Source organism: Ranitomeya imitator, chromosome 3 (genome assembly GCF_032444005.1).
Source record: "Ranitomeya imitator isolate aRanImi1 chromosome 3, aRanImi1.pri, whole genome shotgun sequence".
In the NCBI taxonomy this organism is placed as follows: Eukaryota; Metazoa; Chordata; class Amphibia; order Anura; family Dendrobatidae; genus Ranitomeya; species Ranitomeya imitator.
In genome coordinates this window covers 774543178-774565638 of record NC_091284.1, presented here as the reverse complement: position 1 = coordinate 774565638, position 22461 = coordinate 774543178, and the positions used below count along the sequence as shown (strand labels likewise).

Below are 22461 nucleotides of genomic sequence, written 5' to 3'. Positions count from 1 at the left end.
GCAAATGTGCTGGGATAAGGTGTTATCTGCCATGCTCGGGTGCTAACAGAGTGTCTTTAGCGTGCTCGAAAAATATGTTCGAGTCCCCGCGGCTGTTGTACAGCCGCAACATATGCAGGGATTGCCTGTTTAATCCACTTGAATAATGGACCTGTCACTTCTTTTAGCCTCTTTGCAGCTTCCGAAACCTAAAGAGGTTACAAAAGATGGAACATATGCAGAGCAAGTCGTTTTGACATTGCTGTGCATTCTGTTCCAGCGCTTTTTCAGGGTTTTTTTTTTGCAGAATCCACCTGAAAAAGACGTATACCCTAAGACTAAATGCGAGGTGTAATGGTGTGGGGGAATTTTATTTCTAAGTATTTTGCCCATAGAGCGTGGCCATTGCTTCATACAGCACCCGCTCCTGCTCTGCCGTGACCCAAGCCTCATGGTGCTCGTTAGCAGAACTCACATTTTTTTTTAATTGAATGTGCAGCATTAATATTTTTGTGCAGCAATCGGTCACACGCTGTAGTACCGTGCCCCCCGAGCCTTACTTCTGCGAGCCAGGAGACATAAAAATATAATGGAGTTGGCCCCAAACCAGGACCATTTTATAGCTGCGCACAAGGCAGATGGGCCCGGTAATGCTACGTCGCCTGCACTAAAGGTAATGGCTTTTCTAAGGGGAATAATATTCTTTCCTAACTTTTACTCCACTCCATAAAATTTGTTAAACACACACAAGGCAGATTTTATAATTATTATATTGCACGGAGGGGATGCGTTACTCTGGATGGATCGGCGCACCTTTCATCGGTTCGTTTTAATGTCACGCGGGTATTGCAGTTTTCTGCTATGCGAGGCAAAATGCAGGTTTCGGCAATTAACTCCTCCTAGTCTTGCACCAGGTTGCACTGCATTTTCTGGGGAGCGAGATTTAATAAGCAGTGCAAAACTTCACTTCCATAGGATTCTTAAAGGGGCAGTAACATTAAATGTAAAGATTCTGTAGTGACAGACACTGGGGCTGTTCTCCACTTCATTGATCAGTGCCCTGCAGTGTATGTGCCCATTGCATCCCTTCTGCAGTTTCCCAACCATCATAGGTCTCAGATCAAGGCAATTTAGATGGGTAGCAACTACCACGCCCGTGCCGCATCTGAGGTTTCCTTCTGGACTTCTTCTTTTTCACTACCAATCTTAAAGGGAACCTGTCACCTGAATTTGGTGGGACCGGTTTTGGGTCATATGGGTGGAGTTTTCGGGTGTTTGATTCACCCTTTCCTTACCCCCTGGCCGAAATATTGGATTGAAGTTCATTCTCTGTCCTCCGTAGTACACGCCTACGCAAGGCAAGATTGCCTTGCGCAGGCGTGTACTACGGAGGACAGAGAAGGAACTTCAATCCAATAAGATTCCTTATTGGATTAAGATTCCTATCAAATGTCTCAATTATGAGGTGTCTATAGGGTGTGTAGTGAAAAGTATACAGTTAGCAAGTATATAATTTCTCTGCTGTGCCACGACAGGGGAAGTTATGCGCTACACATTGCCATAGTGGTCTCTCCAGTACAGAGAGGAGATTATTTACCAGGCCTTATTGTGTCCTTACATATGGAAAAGGCAGAGCCATGTGTTTCATCTACTCAACGGAGGACATTTTTTTTTCTATTTGCAGGCAGTACAACAATGGCCCCCGATACAGAAAGCCGCAGTACAAGTTGCTGGTGGTGAAGATGATGATCAAAACGGCATTGATTTGACTAAAGCGAGAGAACGGCTGACCGAGGAGGACAAATACGACAAAGAGACATACAGGCAAAAAATCAAGGAAAAACATCGGGTAAGAAAAATGTTTCTAACTTGTAAGATTTGTCTTTTTTTTTAACTTCTCATTGAGACCTTTCCAGTTTTTCACGATATGCTTTTTTATTAGCAAAAATATTTACCTATATTAAAAAATACTAAAATCTTGGAATTTTCACCCTGGTCAGTAGGCCTTATACTAGACACGGTGAAAAACAAGCTCTCCTATGAAGCTCAGCCTGAGACTTTGCTTCACTGGAGTGCAAAGATAAGTCACGGAGGTCTTCGACGTGCCCCTGATTACATAGCCAACACACTTTTCACCCCTCAACACCCCACTGTGTTGGCACCACATCAATGCAACTGTCAGAGATTGACAGTGGCTTGTAAACGGTTAACAGCAGCGATTGGAGCTCCACTCCTGTTGCTGCTAATAAATCCATGTGCCAGTTGTACAACACAGCCAGCGCCTGCCCTTTATGGTGTGAGCTCAGCTCTTACGTTCACTCCATGACTTAATAGTATGTCATAAGGCAGGAAGGGGTTAAGAAGGCTTTTTCTTAATTATCACCTTGTCTAAATGAGCCTCTAGGCTCAAAGATTTCTTGAAATCTGATGATGCAGCTCCTCCTACCATGCCCATAAAACAATTAGTGTCCATCTGGTAAACGCTCCCATATGCTTCATGCAGGCGTCAGATATTCATTGCTTTATGGCTATTGCTGATGTAGTGAACTGAAAATTAATCTCTTTGGGGCATAAATACCCAGTGTGAGTCTTCCTAGCAGTGTCCTATATTTCTCAGAGTTTTGCTTAAGCTTTGGGTTATTTTAAGGAATCCATAATTAATGTATTCATTTAATCTCTCTAATAAGTACTGCGGGCTGCTGATGAGAAAAAAAAAAAAAAAATCTCTCGAATAGAATAATGAGCAAAGCACAAAAGAAAACATTAATATATTACGTGGCCCTCCCCCCCTCCCTTCCTAACTATTACTTCTCCACAGTGGCCGGATATCACTGCTGCCACAGAACGCCATTATTAAACACGCGTGTATGAGTGATATGATTGCTATAAAGCTTCACGTTATCACATCCGTTACCAGTAATTGAATTTTTTCCTTGTGCACCACACTGCAGAGCGAGGTAAATGTGCAAAGAGAATGGCCACATCTATCTTAGCGGAGTGTCGCTGGCTGTTTTACATCTATCCTTGGTACAGTGTCTCTTGCTGTTTTACATCTATCCTTGGTGCAGTGTATCTTGCTCTTTTACATCTATCCTTGGTACAGTGTCTCTTGCTGTTTTACATCTATCCTTGGTACAGTGTCTCTTGCTGTTTTACATCTATCCTTGGTGCAGTGCCTCTTGCTGTTTTACATCTATCCTTGGTCCAGTGTCTCTTGCTCTTTTACATCTATCCTTGGTCCAGTGTCTCTTGCTCTTTTACATCTATCCTTGGTGCAGTGCCTCTTGCTCTTTTACATCTATCCTTGGTGCAGTGCCTCTTGCTCTTTTACATCTATCCTTGGTGCAGTGCCTCTTGCTCTTTTACATCTATACTTGGTGCAGTGTCTCTTGCTGTTTTACATCTATACTTGGTGCAGTGTATCTTGCTCTTTTACATCTATCCTTGGTGCAGTGCCTCTTGCTCTTTTACATCTATCCTTGGTGCAGTGCCTCTTGCTCTTTTACAATTATACTTGGTGCAGTGCCTCTTGCTCTTTTACATCTATCCTTGGTGCAGTGCCTCTTGCTCTTTTACATCTATCCTTGGTGCAGTGCCTCTTGCTCTTTTACAATTATACTTGGTGCAGTGCCTCTTGCTCTTTTACATCTATCCTTGGTGCAGTGCCTCTTGCTCTTTTACATCTATACTTGGTCCAGTGTCTCTTGCTCTTTTACATCTATCCTTGGTCCAGTGTCTCTTGCTCTTTTACATCTATCCTTGGTCCAGTGTCTCTTGCTCTTTTACGTCTATCCTTGGTGCAGTGTCTCTTGCTCTTTTACGTCTATCCTTGGTGCAGTGTCTCTTGCTCTTTTACGTCTATCCTTGGTGCAGTGCCTCTTGCTGTTTTACATCTATCCTTGGTCCAGTGTCTCTTGCTGTTTTACATCTATCCTTGGTCCAGTGTCTCTTGCTCTTTTACATCTATACTTGGTCCAGTGTCTCTTGCTCTTTTACGTCTATCCTTGGTCCAGTGTCTCTTGCTCTTTTACGTCTATCCTTGGTGCAGTGTCTCTTGCTCTTTTACGTCTATCCTTGGTGCAGTGCCTCTTGCTCTTTTACGTCTATCCTTGGTGCAGTGCCTCTTGCTCTTTTACGTCTATACTTGGTGCAGTGTCTCTTGCTCTTTTACGTCTATACTTGGTGCAGTGTCTCTTGCTCTTTTACATCTATCCTTGGTGCAGTGCCTCTTGCTCTTTTACATCTATCCTTGGTGCAGTGCCTCTTGCTCTTTTACATCCATACTTGGTGCAGTGCCTCTTGCTCTTTTACATCTATCCTTGGTGCAGTGCCTCTTGCTCTTTTACATCTATACTTGGTGCAGTGTCTCTTGCCGTTTTACATCTATCCTTGGTCCAGTGTATCTTGCCCTTTTACATCTATCCTTGGTCCAGTGTCTCTTGCTGTTTTACATCTATCCTTGGTCCAGTGTCTCTTGCTGTTTTACATCTATCCTTGGTCCAGTGTCTCTTGCTCTTTTACATCTATCCTTGGTGCAGTGCCTCTTGCTCTTTTACATCTATACTTGGTGCAGTGCCTCTTGCTCTTTTACATCTATACTTGGTGCAGTGTCTCTTGCTCTTTTACATCTATACTTGGTGCAGTGTCTCTTGCTGTTTTACATCTATCCTTGGTCCAGTGTCTCTTGCTGTTTTACATCTATCCTTGGTCCAGTGTCTCTTGCTCTTTTACATCTATCCTTGGTGCAGTGCCTCTTGCTCTTTTACATCTATACTTGGTGCAGTGCCTCTTGCTCTTTTACATCTATACTTGTTGCAGTGTCTCTTGCTGTTTTACATCTATCCTTGGTGCAGTGTCTCTTGCTGTTTTACATCTATACTTGGTGAAGGACTCTCGTCCAGTGGCCATGCCACGAGTCTTTGGCTGCCGGACCATAGTACTACGAACGTCCTTCTATTGGCTCCTCTTCTGATTAGTAACCCTCACAAAGCCATGTAGGCGTGCGACGAACCTAGGACGCAGGAAGTTTGCAGTTCTCTGGTCACGGTGTACAAGTTGCGCCACAAGACGAGGGACCAGTGACTCATTTTGCTCAACTTCACTCTAGTGACTTGTAAACCTGTGCTAAAGATGCCATTAAAGAGCAGAGCGGGCATTTCCTCCAGAGCCAAGGACAATTTCCTCTAAGACAACGACCAGCTCATTTTACCGCACAGTCAAATGCGTTAAATGCAAAACTCGGGGGAAAAAAAACCAAAACAATAGTTTTCATTGTTTTCTCACTATTTTTTTTTTCCTTACTGATTTTTTTTTTTTTTCTCCTCCTGTTTTATCAGTGCCTATACAGTAAACTAATTGGTGTCATCAACACAACAACTAGTCCCCAAATGGGGGGGAAAAAACAACAATCCCTCATGATTAATCATGACATTTCTGTTAACTCCGATTCTAATAAAAACACAGAAAAAAAATTAGCAAAGGTGTCTATATCCTTAAAGTACCCTTTTTCCCCCCTCTTTTCAATAAATCATAAAAATAAGCAACGTAGCAATATATTTTATCAGAGAAATCCTCTTTCTCTTCCTGGACTGAACAATCATTCTTACAATTCTCAATTCACATGAAAAGTCGGCCTCTGTGATTTACAGACTGGTCCATTGTAGTGATAGGAGCTGACAGTTGGTGCTCGTAAAGTTCCATAGAGAACTGTAACAATCATTTCAGGAGAACCTGCAGCAGAATGTGTCTCTGGCTCCTCCCTCCTTCTTCATCGAATTTTACAAGCACCAACTGTCTTCTCCGATCTCAGTAATGGGAAAATCTGTCTTCACTGAAAACAGATTTTACTCCTGAATTAATATTGAAAGAAATGGATTTCTCTGAAACTATCTCTGGCCAAATTTATTTTCATGTTCACTATCGATTTCTGAAATAACGATTGTAATGGCAGTTAATCTTTTAAGACTTTTGTATTTTTCTTATTTTTTTTTTTTCTTCGTTATGGCGTCACATGACTGTAATTTTTAACAGATGTTCAGACAGCAATTACCAATTTCTACAAGTACCCAACATTGTGACTGCGGTTATGATAACTGTGCTAATGTGCACACTAAATATAGCCACAAATCACTTAGGATTACTTTTTAATTGCCGAACATTTATAATACATTCTTTTACGCTTTCATTAAGTTTCTAATTAAAGATACTCTCTTTGCACGTACGTCGTAATTAGATGTATTTTTAGGTCTTTTGTACCGAGGTGTTACATTTATTACGGCTGTATGACAGTGGGTTATCAGTAATGAATGTGAAGTGCGGTTTAATCGGTTGTGTCTTAATTACTCGTTTGGTTGCGTTTCATTCACCTTGTGTCAGGATGGGGTGTAAAACGGTAAAAATATTTGTATCCTAAAGTCTTGTGGACGTCACACTCATCCTGTGCTATTCGCTAAGTTCATAATCAAAATGGCAAGAGCGGGAATACAATCGGTAAAGGGGTTGTCTCATCAAATCAACCGTCGGCCATATAAACATCATTGGGGTGAGTGGGGATCTGGTGGACGACATGGTCAGTCTGTGTACTACTGTGTGTAGCCAGCAAAAGTCTGACTTTACCGTTGGGTCCTAACACCACTCCGTCATTGGCTGATCATAACTTTGACGTTGAGCTCTCTGTGATGAGGCAACCCCTTGTAACTAGTAAAATTTAGCGTTTAGCTTAAAGTTGGCTGAACCCTCCCATATGGGATGATCTATTGTGTATGCGTGTCTCCTGATCTCGGCGGGGAAGATTAGGGTCGAGCAGTCTGAATGGTAAAGTTCCCATACACATTAGACTAAAGTCAGCCTATATCAATGGGGTCAAGCCAACAGTATAATTTATCTGGGGGCACCTCCTGACTGTCCCGCGGTAGATGTCGGGGGACAAAAAGATAGAGGACGAAGGATCTGCAGTCTGAAATTCGACATACCTAAGAAGAGATAAGCCATCGGCAGAGGAGTTGGGCAAAGGCTCTCTTATAGAGATCACATTTGGGCTCCTGTGTATGGGAGAATTGGCTGAGATAGCTGCCAGCCAAACCATTGTTCAGCAGACAACGATCTAAGGTGTACGGGGGCATAACACCGGGCTCTTACACACTCTTGCTATATAAGCTGGCACCAGCTTTCTTTTCTCCCCTTCCCCCATTGGAAACATGTGAACGTTAAGCCGAGCCGAACGTTCATGTGCGTGGGGGATCTAAATCTCCCATAGTCTCCAACCAGGTACGTGCATAGAAATGGTGGGGCCCCATAGCTGTTCTAATTGCCCTCCTCCTTCCCCCAAAAACAAAACAACAAAAAAACCTTAATATTCGGTGGGGAGGGGTCAAAGAGCAGCATATCTCACAACTATACTACTCTTGCAAATTAATTTTCCTCCTTTAGAAGACCCTAGATTGCCCTTTTCATTGGCACCATAATGTATGATGCCAACTAGTGTCCCCCGAAACACAGTACGATACCGACACAGTGAACTCCTCCACTGTACCCTTCACCCACACAGTGTGATGACCCTACTGTACCCTCTTCCCCCTCAACCCTCCCCCGGCAAAGTACGGTGACCTCTACACAGTATGATGCCCCAACTGTGATCACCACACAGCCCTTCATTGCAGTATAATGGGCCTCCACACAATATAATGGCCCCTACATTCCTCCACTCAGTATGATGGCCCCCAACATAACCATCCTCACTGTTTAATGGCTTCCATTAGTCCTTCAAATAGTATAATGGCCCCCACACACCTCCACTTAGTGTGATGGCCCCCACACGCCTCCACTTCATGGCCACAATACAACCATCCACACAGTATATTGGCCCTCACTAGCCCTCCAACTAGTATAATGGCCCCCACCCAGCCCTCAACACAGTATTATGACTCCACACCGTATAATTGCTTCCATACAGTAAAATGGTCTCCACATAGCCCTTCACACAGTATTACGGGCATCACGTGGTTCTCCCTACCGTATTACTGGCACCACATGGCCCTCCGTACAGTATAATAGGCTCCACATGGTCCTGCATACATAAAAATTAAACAGATACTCACCTTTCCCTGTTTTTCTCTGCTCTGACCTTTGCAGCCTCTGGTTTTCTGACCCTCTGCGTTGCTCGGCACAGAGGGCGCGCTATGGTGATGTCATTGTGTCCTCTCCGCGGAGACGTCACAGAGCTCAGACGCAGAAGTGGGATGATGGGAGAGGGAGAGTCAGCTGGCTACTGGCTATATCCCATCATTGTTTTCAATTGTATCGGCATCCAGGATGCGGGAGAGGCAGCGGGGAGGTGCCGCGTGGTCTGCTGCTAATGGCGGTACGCTACTGTCTCTAACGATCGTAGTAGTAGTGATGGGCGAACCCTTGAATGCTCGGGTTCAGCCTAACTTTTAAAAACAAAAAGGTTTGCTTTGGGCATCAGAACAGTACCCGGACCCCATTCAGAGGAATGGGAGGCCCGGACATACGTTGTTTGCCACGCTGTCATGTGCCTCTGATCAGCAGTAAGATTATTACCGGCGTTCAGAGAGCTGCAGTTCCCACGCTGTCAGATGACAGCGTGAACTAGTGCCGTGACCAGAGGTAAAAAGTTGACAGAGCTGTCAAATGAACAGCAACTTTCTTACCGGCGGTAATGGTCTTACCGCCGATCAGAGCCGCTGGTGTTTCTCGCGCTGTCATGCAGTTGACAGTGTGGGAAATGCCTGATGTTCGGGGTGCTGCACCTGAACAGTAACATAGACTTCCTGGAGAAGTCAGTTTTTGGGGTCCATTCCCCCAAAACAGTAGGTGTTCGGTACGGACACTGAACTTTACTGTTGGGGTTCGCCCATCACGAGTCATGGGTCTCAAATGGCATTGGTCTTGGATGGGCTGTAGGGGCCTTTTGGGTCCATTTAGGCTCCAGACTTCTGGTGCCGGTGCATCACTACAGTTAACGCTCCCTGGGAGAGAACGTGTATGTCGGATGAACGCTTTTTGGGACGTCTTTCGCGGGTCTATTACCAGCTTCGTTTTACTTTTCCAATTCAGTGTTTATTTCCTATTACTAGTCCACGATAACAGGAAACTGCTTGTATGCAAAATGCCGTCTCTACTCCTCAGTTAATGCTAAGGATCTCCCGTAAATGGAAAAATAAAGCAAATTAAAAAATGACAACTTCTAAAGCTGATATCAGCAGGGGATGTTTTCAGTTCATATCATTGCCTTTCAAATGGGGAAATTAACGGGAAGGCTTATGAGTTGCCCAGGTGGGAACGGCACGAGCGCGGCGCTGCTCCACAACCGCTGAGGTGTGCCACATTTTTCTTAAAGATAAAAAAGTAATGTACTGTGAATTACAGTAAATGCTGCCTGACCTTAAAGACCGTCACCTTTATCTTATAAAACGGGATAAAGATGCGCGATAATTTAGTAATCGTCAGTATTAGAGGCAAGAAAAGGAGTTCACTCTCTGTGAAGCAATGTTTTATAGATTTCTCTTAATGCATCAAACAGTCTGTATAAGTACAGTCTTTCTACGAGAAGTATTGATTTGGCTCCAAAAGTGAAACGCTTAGAAATACTGCTTGGATATTTTTTTATTTTTTTTTACCTTTTCCCTCAACTTTTCTTACTTTACTCTGCCCTATTATGTAGATTTGGGGGTTCCTGTTTGCACTTATTGCTCCATTTTGCTGCCCATTGGCAAGTACAACAGGTCTGTAGAGAAAGGCCACAGGACTCTCTATATGTAGTGTCAGTTTTCACCTTTAAAATAGCATTATTAGGTCTTAGACCTGATGAGGCTGACAAACTCACTTAAGGTAGAATAACTGTACAATTATTGTACTAAAATGAATGTTTTTATGAATCCATCTATAGTGCCAGGGTATGTGCACACGATGCAGAATTAGTGCAGAACTGCAGCAGATTTTTCTGCAGCAGAAACGCTGCAGAACTGCACTGTGATTTACAGTACAATGTAAATCAATGTGAAAAAAAAAGCCGTGCACATGGTGCAGAAACACTGCAGATTTCAAAGTAGTGCATGTCACTTCTTTTGTGCAGTTCTGCAGCGTTTTTGCACCCCTCCATTATAGAAATCCACAGTGGTAAAATCTGCACAAAAAACGCATTAAAACCGCATAAAAAACGCACCTGCGGATTCTGCCAGGAGATGCAGATTTAGTGCAGAAAATTCTGCACCACATTTCCTACGTGTGCACATAGCCTCAGAGGTTTTGAGTGGTGATGGGCGAACGCCTGAATGTTTTGGTTCGGCCAAACGGTAAAAAAAAAAAAAATAGTTTGGTTTGGGTACGAAAGCAGTACCTGGACCCCATTAACATGAATGGCGGGCCCAAACATTCAGTGTTTGCCGTGGTGTCCCTGCCTCTAACAGTGTGAGCCCGCAGCTGTGACCGGAGGTAAAAAGTTTGTCTACGGTCACAGCCATCGGATGATGGGACTACTACTGCCATTAGCATACTTCTGCTGCCGCTAATAACAGCGAAAGCAGGCGGCGGCTGATAGAACTGTATTTTTGATAACCAGCCAGGCAGAACTGACAGCTGCATGTTTCAGTCCTCGCCTATCAGCTTATTAATTATTTAAATAATTAGAAACAAAAAAAAAAACACGGAGTGGATATCCCCCTTCATTTTTGACAACCAGCTAAGCTAAAGCATACAACTAGGGGCTGTTATTCTCAGGCTGGTAAAGGGCCATGGATAATTGGCTACCCCCCCAACAGCCTATTAGATGCGCCAATTCACCTTTATATTGTCCAGTGACATCAAGCCCACGGCTTAGTAATGGTGAGGTGTCTATAAGGCGTCCATTACTAATCCTTTAGTTATGTTGTAAATAAAAGCATATCTAGAATAAAGTCTTTTATTTGAATTAAACAAACAAACACTTTTTATGTAAAAATAACCTACACTGTTATACTGATCTAATGCCAATTCCATTGAAGCCATGGTCTCCTGTAAAAATGGAAAAGCAACCATATCTCTCACGTGTCCGTCGTTCTTTCCCACGCCATAATCCTTGTCTGGAATAAATAGTTCTCAACCTGGATGATGCCATGATGCGACCTTTAACGCTGAAAACCACGGGAGAATGAGCAGCGTCAGTGACTATCAGTGACGTCATCAAGGTTATCGCAGGTCACTGAGGCTTCTTTCCCAGCCGGGCCAATGAACTGCGGTGACCTCAGTAAGATTACCGCTCGCAACGTATGAAAAAGTCTCATGGCGCAGTTCTGAGCTCAGTGAGTCACTGCAGTTTCGGGTCACGGCTGTAAACACAGCCTCAGTGACCTGCGGTAACCTCAATGACGTCACATGACAGCTCAGCAAACGCTGAATATTCGGGCTTTGTGAATGGGGTCCGGGTGTGGGTACTCTTCTGGTACCTGAACCAAACTTTTTTTTTTTTTTTTCACTGTTCTGCCGTAACCGAACATCCAGGGGTTCGCCAATCACTAATCCTAAGGCCTTGCATCCCCCATCCAGAGCAGTTCTTTTAATCTGTACTCTCACTTAGGCTACGTTCAGATTAGCGTTTCCCGACGCTGCGTCGGGCGACGCAGCGGCGACGCACGCGTCATGCGCCCCTATGTTTAACATGGGGGACGCATGCGTTTTTCTTGTTGCGTTTTCCGACACGTGCGTCGTTTTTGACGCTAGCGTCGGATGCAAGAAAATGCAACAAGTTGCATTTTTCTTGCGTCCGATTTTCGTCAAAAAACGACGCACGCGTCGCAAAACGCAGCGGTTTGCACGCGTTTTTTCGTGCGTCGTGCGTTGCGTCGCCGACGCAGCGGCGCGCAACGCTAATCTGAATGTAGCCTTACCTAAGCCATGTGCCTGCTCAAAGGTCTTGTTATAGTGTAGACTTCAGAACAAACACTTTCAGACTGTTAATGTATCACAGCAGCAATAGGCTCAGCAAAAGGAAGAAGCTACTGAATCAGAACGGTCACTCCAAGGTGTAATATTTCATTTATCTAAAAAGGTTTATCGGACGGCCCGTTTTTCATATCAATGAAGCCCCTAAGGCATGTGTTTTCTAGGAGTGTTTATGTGTGTGATAAGTGGCCACAAGTCATGGATTTCCCCCATCCTCGCTAGCACAGGAACACAGCAGTGCCAAGGGATAGATTTGCATTTGTGAAGTTCAGACAGTGCTCCAAAAAATGTAAAGACAGTTTTGTCTCTCATAGTTACTGCAAATTGAAGAAATAAATTACGGGATATCTCATTATATTTCTCCTTGCATACCGCGGCTGAATTTAAATTGCCTTTTGTTGCAGCCGCGCCAAGCGATTCTTCCTTATCATCCCAGGCGCAGATGGCTGGAAAACAGCCGAAGGTGATGGGGCCACTCGCCGCACTTTTTTTACACTGGCATCCACTTTGCTGAACTCTTCAGTCTTCTCCTTGTGATGTTAAAGCATTGTGAAGTGTAAGGACTACGGCCTCCTCGAGCGCACGGAGGAGGAGGAGGATGTTTAGGCATTTGTTGTTTCGTTTTTTTTGCTCCCTGTTTATTATTTTGTACATAGGATGGCACGTGACCTGCGGGACCTAGCCTGGTATTTGAGTTTGGTAGCTCAAATATCTTGTACAGTACTTAATAACTTATCACAGTTAAAGGGGAGCAAAGACTTTGAAGCTTCACATCGGGAAAGTGATCCGACCCCACTAAGATGTAAAAAAAAAATATAAAAAATTCCTAATCAAACATGACCATAACTATTTCCCCGTGTTTTAATGATCATCGGCACTGAGGTTGTTTTTTTTATTCTTCTCTCCTTTCTACCTCAAACAATCATGAACAATGAGCCTTCCATTAACTTCTAATTGTGTTCTGCTGCTGCTGTTGTGAACGAGGCGCACAGACGTCAGAGTTTATTATAATTTAATAGTCTCACTGTGTTAATGTCTTTTGCGATCCTTCTCGAACAAGAGCGGAGTATAAATTGTGATATTTTTCCATTTACTTGTAATTTAAAGGCACAAAGTTCATTTTGTCTAAGAGCGGAGCATGGAGTTCCTCGTGTCACATTCCTCGGCTTGTGATTTTCTAAGTTTTCATTTTTCTTCTTTTGCTAGAAAAATGTTAACCATGTATTAGACAGGAAGTTAAATGCTAACTCCTGACATCTAATACCCTTGCCTGTAGTCTGAGAGCCGCCTGGGACAGCCAGTGCACACATAGTCCTGCGCATGGAGGGTTGGTTTATAGGGGACGGGATATGTATGAATAGCGCTGCATTGTCTTTATAACGTACACTTTGTAGAATGCTGCTGTTCTGCAATATATTATGTGATGTTGCCTAGTACTTACGTATCTGTATTTTACAGGAAAGACGACTAAAGGAAAAGGCAGCAAAGAGAGAGGCCCACATGAAACCAGAAGAGGTAAGGCTATCCATGTTTACAAGACTTCACATTGAATTTTTTTTAAGCGGATGGAAGAAAATGTTACAGAATATCATACAGGATATCTTTCCAACATATCACAATGGCCCAAACTATGTAGTAAAAAGTTTTTTTCCCCTTTATATTTTTCTCCTCTCCTTTTCCTCCTCTTTTTTTCTTTCCTTCTCCTTGCTTCCTTCTCCTTGCTTCCTTCTGCTTGCTTCCTTCTCCTTGCTTCCTTCGCCTTGCTTCCTTCGCCTTGCTTCCTTCGCCTTGCTTCCTTCGCCTTGCTTCCTGCGCCTTGCTTCCTTCGCCTTGCTTCCTTCGCCTTGCTTCCTTCGCCTTGCTTCCTTCGCCTTGCTTCCTTCGCCTTGCTTCCTTCGCCTTGCTTCCTGCGCCGTACTTCCTTCTCCTTGCTTCCTTCGCCTTGCTTCCTTCGCCTTGCTTCCTTCGCCTTGCTTCCTTCGCCTTGCTTCCTTCGCCTTGCTTCCTGCGCCGTACTTCCTTCGCCTTGCTTCCTTCGTCTTGCTTTCTTCGCCTTACTTCCTTCGCCTTACTTCAGTCTTCTTTGCCTTACTTCCATCTTCTTCGCCTTACGTCTTCTCTTTCTTTCTTCTTCGCCTTACTTCTCCTTCCTTCTTCTTCGCCTTACTTTCTTCTTTTTCCTTCCTTACTCCCTGCTCCTTACTGCCTTCTCCTTCCTTTTCCTCCTTCTTTGCCTTACTTCCTTCTTTCTTCTTACTTCCTCCTTCGCCTCACTTTCTTCTTTTTCCTGCCTTACTTCTCATTACTGCCTTCTCCTTCGTTTTCCTCCTCCTTCCATGGCGATTTAATAGATGAACGATCTATAGGAAGAACGATCTATAGGAAGATCAATCTTGTGCAAGGCTAGATAGGTCCACTAGGGTCTTCTCCCCAGTTATTTTGATTGTATTAAGACGTTGTGTTTCTGGTCTTCCTCTTCTTTGTTCCTTCTATTCTTCCATCCTTATATATACATAATATATTTGTGTTAAAAGTTCACATGAATAGTTCATAGACAACAAGGCAGGAATGTCGTTGGGTAATTACTGTGGTGGGAGGCATTACTGCTTGTTTCGCAGTAGACGTAAATTGCAATTTATGGCTGCTGGACATTGGTTACATATCTGCCTGACACGACCTGATAAAACTGGATACACACAAATGATTGTCAATACTGGTCTATAGCCGGTTACTGTCATAAAGCCATATGTGACCTCAGATTTGTTTTATTTTTTGCCTTTTAGTGATAAGGGAGGGAGCAGGGTCAGCTGTGACTTTGTATATTGTGATTGGAGGATCCTGTGTTATCAGCTGTGTATAGAGATGTTACCTGTCTCTGTAATCCTGACTCTGATGATAAGGAGCCTGATGAAAACACTTTCTGAATCGATAGCAAGTGTGAGTCTAAAAAGCTCACAAATTTCAGCTCATAGGAAGTTGAATAAAATGATACCTTGATATCTGCGATACGATGTCGTATTTCAAGAGCATTCTGCATTTTCTTAATATGTAAATTGGGTGTTAAGATCTATGGGCCGGACATAGATCTCCCTGAGAATTTGCCACCAGCGCATATTGTAAATGAAAGGAAGAGTTACCAGTGTGAGACATGTAATGGCTGATTAAAAACAAACAAACAAAAACTAACCAGAATTTCCATATAGTGTGAACAGGTGCAATCTGCAAAAACGGCATAGCATAGAAAAAAACACCGCAGCACTCTGTAAGGGCAAAGATATATGCAAACACTGAATACATGAGATCTGAACTGCATTATTGCTAAATAAAATGTACCTACAAAAATGAAGCTTCTTAGCGCATAAATTGGCAAATTCATGTGTGCCCATCAACCATTGCAAGGTGACCTTTACTTTGATGGGAACCTAACCTAATACTTATCAAACATGCCTCTCACAGGCTATAATCCTACATTTAAATGGGCAAGTAGGAAGGAACCAGCGCTAATTAAAAGTATTAGGTTAGGTACCCATCAAGGGTACTACCTTGGCATGGTTGATGGGCCCACCTGAATTAGCCAGCTTTGTAAGTACGTTGTATTTAACAATAATGCAGTTCAGATCTCATGTATTCAGTGCAATGACTGACAGTCTGCTCTACTTGTCTCCCACTGGTAACGCCCTAACATTTACAATAATCTCTGGAGGTAGATTCTCGGGGAGATCTATGTCCTGCCCATAGATCTTAACAGCTCATTTACATATGAAGAAAAATGTGAATTTCTCAAAAATAAGCCATCTGATCGCAAATATGATGGTCATATTTTATTGAGCTTCCTATGACCTACATGCCCATATAGACGGCTTAGGGGGATTGATCCCACTGACAGGTTCCATGTTAAGGTGCCGAATGCATGGTGCTATTATCTCTTGTAGCAATGTTAGGTGGGGGGAAGATTCCTTTGTACATGATGGAAGATGCTGCCATTTTTTTTCTTCTGTATGAAATTGAAGGCTTACAGAAGTACCGTACCTACGAGGAGTCACCCACTTCCATAAGAGCTGGTGGGGCGCAGATTTGATATGTGCACAAAATATTAAGGGTTGGAGAAATGGACTGCTTTCCTCCAGAAGCGGCTCCACACGTTTGAGTGTCGTCTGTTATTGCAACTCCGGTCCATAGCAATGGCTGAAGGTGAAGCGTAATACTAGAAACAACCTGTTGACATGTGTGGCGCTGTCATGTAAACTTAGCAGCTGTTTTCCTAATTCCATACAACCCCTTTAAAGGAATCAAGGCGTCTTAGCCAAAACGGATGACCTAATTTGCTCGTCACATTCTGCGGGTTATCATTGTTTTTTAGGTTTTATGTTCCCCGCCTTCCTGACGTCCATGCTCGCTCGTTATGTCACTGATCTTTTTTCTGTACTTTGCCAGCATTCATTGTGCGCTGCTCCTCACTGCCCATCACACTGGGAACAATGCGGATAATTATCTATACAGCCGTTGAAGTGAGAAATAATTATTCCGTCATGAGAGATAGAAAGTCTTGTATTACTAACTGTTAAGAAGCACTTTGTCTTCTAACAAAGGGGGTAAATGTGGAGCTTTCTGGAGCTCGGCGGCATCGGCAGTGCAAGGATGCACATCATTTTCTGACTTCTACCAATTTCTGGTGAAGATGGACGCATGCCTATTATATCCAAGAGGGAAATGTCAGCTTCATTCCTGAGTAAACCCGATCAGACATATAATTGGTGATTATCTGGGGTCCATTGTAGCGTTCTCGGTAGCCATCAACATTGGATTGAAGTAGGGCGACGACTGAACAACCAGTGATCGCTTGGTGGGTGATCGTTACTCGGAAGTGGCCATACACATTGTAGTCCATATTGGCCATGTATGATCAAAACAAAAACTTCAATGAAAAAAATATAGCTATCTATCTTGCAGATGAGGACTGTTTACCATCAGTTGACCAAAATTGTTCTTAAATTTCACCCATTGAACAAGTTTTTTTTTGGTAGAAATTATCCTCTTGTTGTCAACAGTTCAATGTTTTTGGCCACTTTAGAAGCTGAGAAATAGGCTAGAATCTTATCAGTCAGGCAAAAAAATAAAATCATAGAAGAATATGGCGCTTGGATCCGTTTTGACGAAGCCCTTGTGCCACTTTCTCAAAACCCGAAGAACGAATGTTGACAAGTCAAATTCCGAGAGCAAGACTGAATCATCGATTCATAGACTGTAGATGTTTCTACGTGGTGGTCTGTAGATTGTACCCTCACATGTAGAAGAGCATTTTCCACCAGTAAGTCTAGGTCATTTTGGTTTTTGCTTTTCAGTTATTAGAAAGTGTAAGGAGTGGGTTTTTTTCGGTGTTTTTTAAAGTGACCACTAAACTTTACGGTAACTTACTGATTGCTAGGACTTGACTGTTGAGACCCTCAACTGTCCCAAGAACGAGGCTATTGACCCCAGGAGCGTGGCTTTTCAGAGCCTTGTCTTCCAAACAAGATGGAAGAACTAGAAGCAGAAATATCTACAGGTAACTTTGACATAGTGGGAATAACCGAGACATGGTTAGATGAAAGCTATGACTGGGCAGTTAACTTACAGGGTTACAGTCTGTTTAGAAAGGATCGTAAAAATCGGAGAGGAGGAGGGGTTTGTCTCTATGTAAAGTCTTGTCTAAAGTCCACTTTAAGGGAGGATATTAGCGAAGGGAATGAGGATGTCGAGTCCATATGGGTTGAAATTCATGGAGGGAAAAATGGTAACAAAATTCTCATTGGGGTCTGTTACAAACCCCCAAATATAACAGAAAGCATGGAAAGTCTACTTCTAAAGCAGATAGATGAAGCTGCAACCCATAATGAGGTCCTGGTTATGGGGGACTTTAACTACCCGGATATTAACTGGGAAACAGAAACCTGTGAAACCCATAAAGGCAACAGGTTTCTGCTAATAACCAAGAAAAATTATCTTTCACAATTGGTGCAGAATCCAACCAGAGGAGCAGCACTTTTAGACCTAATACTATCTAATAGACCTGACAGAATAACAAATCTGCAGGTGGTTGGGCATTTAGGAAATAGCGACCACAATATTGTACAGTTTCACCTGTCTTTCACTAGGGGGACTTGTCAGGGAGTCACAAAAACATTGAACTTTAGGAAGGCAAAGTTTGAACAGCTTAGAGATGCCCTTAATCTGGTAGACTGGGACAATATCCTCAGAAATGAGAATACAGATAATAAATGGGAAATGTTTAAGAACATCCTAAATAGGCAGTGTAAGCGGTTTATACCTTGTGGGAATAAAAGGACTAGAAATAGGAAAAACCCAATGTGGCTAAACAAAGAAGTAAGACAGGCAATTAACAGTAAAAAGAAAGCATTTGCACTACTAAAGCAGGATGGCACCATTGAAGCTCTAAAAAACTATAGGGAGAAAAATACTTTATCTAAAAAACTAATTAAAGCTGCCAAAAAGGAAACAGAAGCACATTGCTAAGGAGAGTAAAACTAATCCCAAACTGTTCTTCAACTATATCAATAGTAAAAGAATAAAAACTGAAAATGTAGGCCCCTTAAAAAATAGTGAGGAAAGAATGGTTGTAGATGACGAGGAAAAAGCTAACATATTAAACACCTTCTTCTCCACGGTATTCACGGTGGAAAATGAAATGCTAGGTGAAATCCCAAGAAACAATGAAAACCCTATATTAAGGGTCACCAATCTAACCCAAGAAGAAGTGCGAAACCGGCTAAATAAGATTAAAATAGATAAATCTCCGGGTCCGGATGGCATACACCCACGAGTACTAAGAGAACTAAGTAATGTAATAGATAAACCATTATTTCTTATTTTTAGGGACTCTATAGAGACAGGGTCTGTTCCGCAGGATTGGCGCATAGCAAATGTGGTGCCAATATTCAAAAAGGGCTCTAAAAGTGAACCTGGAAATTATAGGCCAGTAAGTCTAACCTCTATTGTTGGTAAAATATTTGAAGGGTTTCTGATCTAATCAGTTTTTATGAAGAGGTAAGCTATAGACTGGACCACGGTGAGTCATTGGACGTGGTATATCTCGATTTTTCCAAAGCGTTTGATACCGTGCCGCACAAGAGGTTGGTACACAAAATAAGAATGCTTGGTCTGGGGGAAAATGTGTGTAAATGGGTTAGTAACTGGCTTAGTGATAGAAAGCAGAGGGTGGTTATAAATGGTATAGTCTCTAACTGGGTCGCTGTGACCAGTGGGGTACCGCAGGGGTCAGTATTGGGACCTGTTCTCTTCAACATATTCATTAATGATCTGGTAGAAGGTTTACACAGTAAAATATCGATATTTGCAGATGATACAAAACTATGTAAAGCAGTTAATACAAGAGAAGATAGTATTCTGCTACAGATGGATCTGGATAAGTTGGAAACTTGGGCTGAAAGGTGGCAGATGAGGTTTAACAATGATAAATGTAAGGTTATACACATGGGAAGAGGGAATCAATATCACCATTACACACTGAACGGGAAACCACTGGGTAAATCTGACAGGGAGAAGGACTTGGGGATCCTAGTTAATGATAAACTTACATGGAGCAGCCAGTGCCAGGCAGCAGCTGCCAAGGCAAACAGGATCATGGGGTGCATTAAAAGAGGTCTGGATACACATGATGAGAGCATTATACTGCCTCTGTACAAATCCCTAGTTAGACCGCACATGGAGTACTGTGTCCAGTTTTGGGCACCGGTGCTCAGGAAGGATATAATGGAACTAGAGAGAGTACAAAGGAGGGCAACAAAATTAATAAAGGGGATGGGAGAACTACAATACCCAGATAGATTAGCGAAATTAGGATTATTTAGTCTAGAAAAAAGACGACTGAGGGGCGATCTAATAACCATGTATAAGTATATAAGGGGACAATACAAATATCTCGCTGAGGATCTGTTTATACCAAGGAAGGTGACGGGCACAAGGGGGCATTCTTTGCGTCTGGAGGAGAGAAGGTTTTTCCACCAACATAGAAGAGGATTCTTTACTGTTAGGGCAGTGAGAATCTGGAATTGCTTGCCTGAGGAGGTGGTGATGGCGAACTCAGTCGAGGGGTTCAAGAGAGGCCTGGATGTCTTCCTGGAGCAGAACAATATTGTATCATACAATTATTAGGTTCTGTAGAAGGACGTAGATCTGGGTATTTATTATGATGGAATATAGGCTGAACTGGATGGACAAATGTCTTTTTTCGGCCTTACTAACTATGTTACTATGTTACTATGAATGGAAGCAGAGGTACGCATGTTTGACATGCTCCATTCTTTATCTAGAGAATTGCTGGAAAAAATACCCAAGGTCTGTTCTCTGATTTAGGGTAGTACCATTAATGGAGCAGAGGTTAGGGGGCTCCTTTCATTGTGTGGTGCCCCTCTTTCAAAATCGCTATTGGCTCCAGTGGTGGGACCCCCGAGATGAAGTTCAGCAGATACGGGATAACTTACTTACTTTACATTTTAACTATTGAAAGGCATGGGTTTTATTAGAAACCTATTGAAAAAAAAAACTATTGATATAGAGAAACTGTGAAAAAACAAACACACACCAGAGAGGGGCTTTATTTAACCCCCTGAGTGGTCACACTAATGTTTGGACCCTGCCTGTAGTGAAGTGCTTAGTCTGTCGTTTTCGGTGCTGCTTCGTTCCTCCGCTGGGTGTGACTAGTTGGCGTTTGCTGGGCAGTGAGACGTCACTTTTCAATGTAAGTCTGAGAGATAGAACGAGGCTCCGATTATAGCAATGTCGGCTGAACTCGCCAATATCAAGAGGTTTGACCTAATAACGAATGGTCTAATATGTATGGGATCGCCGGCTGTTCGGTGGAGTTTTAAATGGTGCAGGTCTGACTTTGGGCTGCCGATCTTTGTTCTCCAGGAGATAAGCCACCAGCTAATGGTGTCAGTCAGCGGCTTTCTCACAGAGAACACAGGAGCGCTCGGTCGTACGAGTTCTCCGGTGTATGGGAGAGTCGCGGAGATGTCGAACGATCGCCCGATGCATTGTTCATCCATTTAAAGAACGAAACACCCAATAAAACCATATTGCCATAGTCGTTCAGTAGCTGCTTATGAATGTGATGTGAATTGCAGCCGGTGTCCTGGTAGCGCGTCGCTGTACTGTATTGCGTTTCTGGCTTAATATATTGGCGACGTAAGAAGAGTAAAGGTACCTTCACACATAACGATATCGTTGCAACGTCACGCTTTTTGTGACGTAACAACGATCCCGCTAACGATCTCGTTATGTGTAACAGCGACCAACGATCAGGCTCTGCTGGGAGATCGTTGGTCGTTGGGGAATGATCAGGACCTTTTTTGGGTCGCTGATCACCCGCTGTCATCGCTGGATCGGCGTGTGTGACGCTGATCCAGCGATGTGTTCACTTGTAACCAGGGTAAATATCGGGTTACTAAGCGCAGGGCCGCGCTTAGTAACCCGATATTTACCCTGGTTACCATTATAAAAGTTAAAAAAAACAAAACAAAAAAAAACAGTACATACTCACATTCCGATGTCTGTCACGTCCCCCGCCGTCAGCTTCCCTGCACTGACTGTCAGCGCCGGCCGTAAAGCAGAGCACAGCGGTGATGTCACAAGACTGAGACACTGGGTTATATATACAGTGAGCATGATTCATTGTAATGGACTTCTCTAGTGATTAGTGTTCTCGGTTATTAATTCATTCACCTGTAAATGAAGGATTTCCTAGATAAACGGATGTTGTGCCGCCTTACTATGGACTACAGAAATGATCACACAGACGTTAGGACTGTGCCTGCCGCCCGCGGGAGGACCACGGTCCCGGGCTAATGCCGCAGCTTGACGTCATCATCCGTTGTTTGCCTTTTCTGGGGATTGCCAATGAGAAGGCAGCACATTATGCCATTAAGCAGCTCCACCATAGCTTTATTTATGGACTTAGCGGTATGAAATTAAATTATGGACTGGCGTTGTAGTTTTGCCCATCTCCTAGAAGTGGCCAAAAAACCTCAGTTAGATTCCGTTTAAGCCACAGGAATCTCGGCAGCCCAATTTCTTCATGTCCCCTTTGTGGAGGACCTTCATCTGTGAATGACACCAAAGAAAAGATAGCAGCCACTTCAGTTCCACCTCGTGAACGATTCATATGCACACTTTTCAATCCTAGTGGCGCAACAGCACAACTTTTGTGACCATTCCCGGTGTCGTCAGCGTATGTTGAGGTCGACCTTTAAGACTGACAGGTTTAACTTGGCAATATTTAGCATACAGGGTGTCCTCCGAGTATTTATGACTGCTCGTAGATTTAGTTTTCATCGCGGCAGCTGAATGATTTACAGCTCCTAGCTAGGCTGAGTATATGTGGGGGGTTGCCTGGTTGCTAGGGAATCCCCACATGTAATCAAGCTGTCTAGTAGCTGTAAATCATTCAGCTGCCGCGATGAAAACTAAATCTCTGAGCAGTTACAAATACTCGGAGACCACCCGAGCAACGAGTACACTCGCTCA

The 22461-nt window shown here is 43.3% G+C and overlaps 1 protein-coding gene across 1 annotated transcript in view; it reads left to right on the top strand.

Annotated features, from left to right (window-relative positions):
• The window catches only part of DDX10 (DEAD-box helicase 10), a 240953-nt gene that overhangs the window by 137478 nt on the left and 81014 nt on the right, over positions 1-22461 (top strand). Inside the window, exons 15-16 of the mRNA XM_069759078.1 lie at positions 1664-1828; positions 13375-13431. Coding sequence (XP_069615179.1) covers positions 1664-1828; positions 13375-13431 — 222 coding nt within the window. The remainder of the gene's footprint in view (positions 1-1663; positions 1829-13374; positions 13432-22461) is intronic.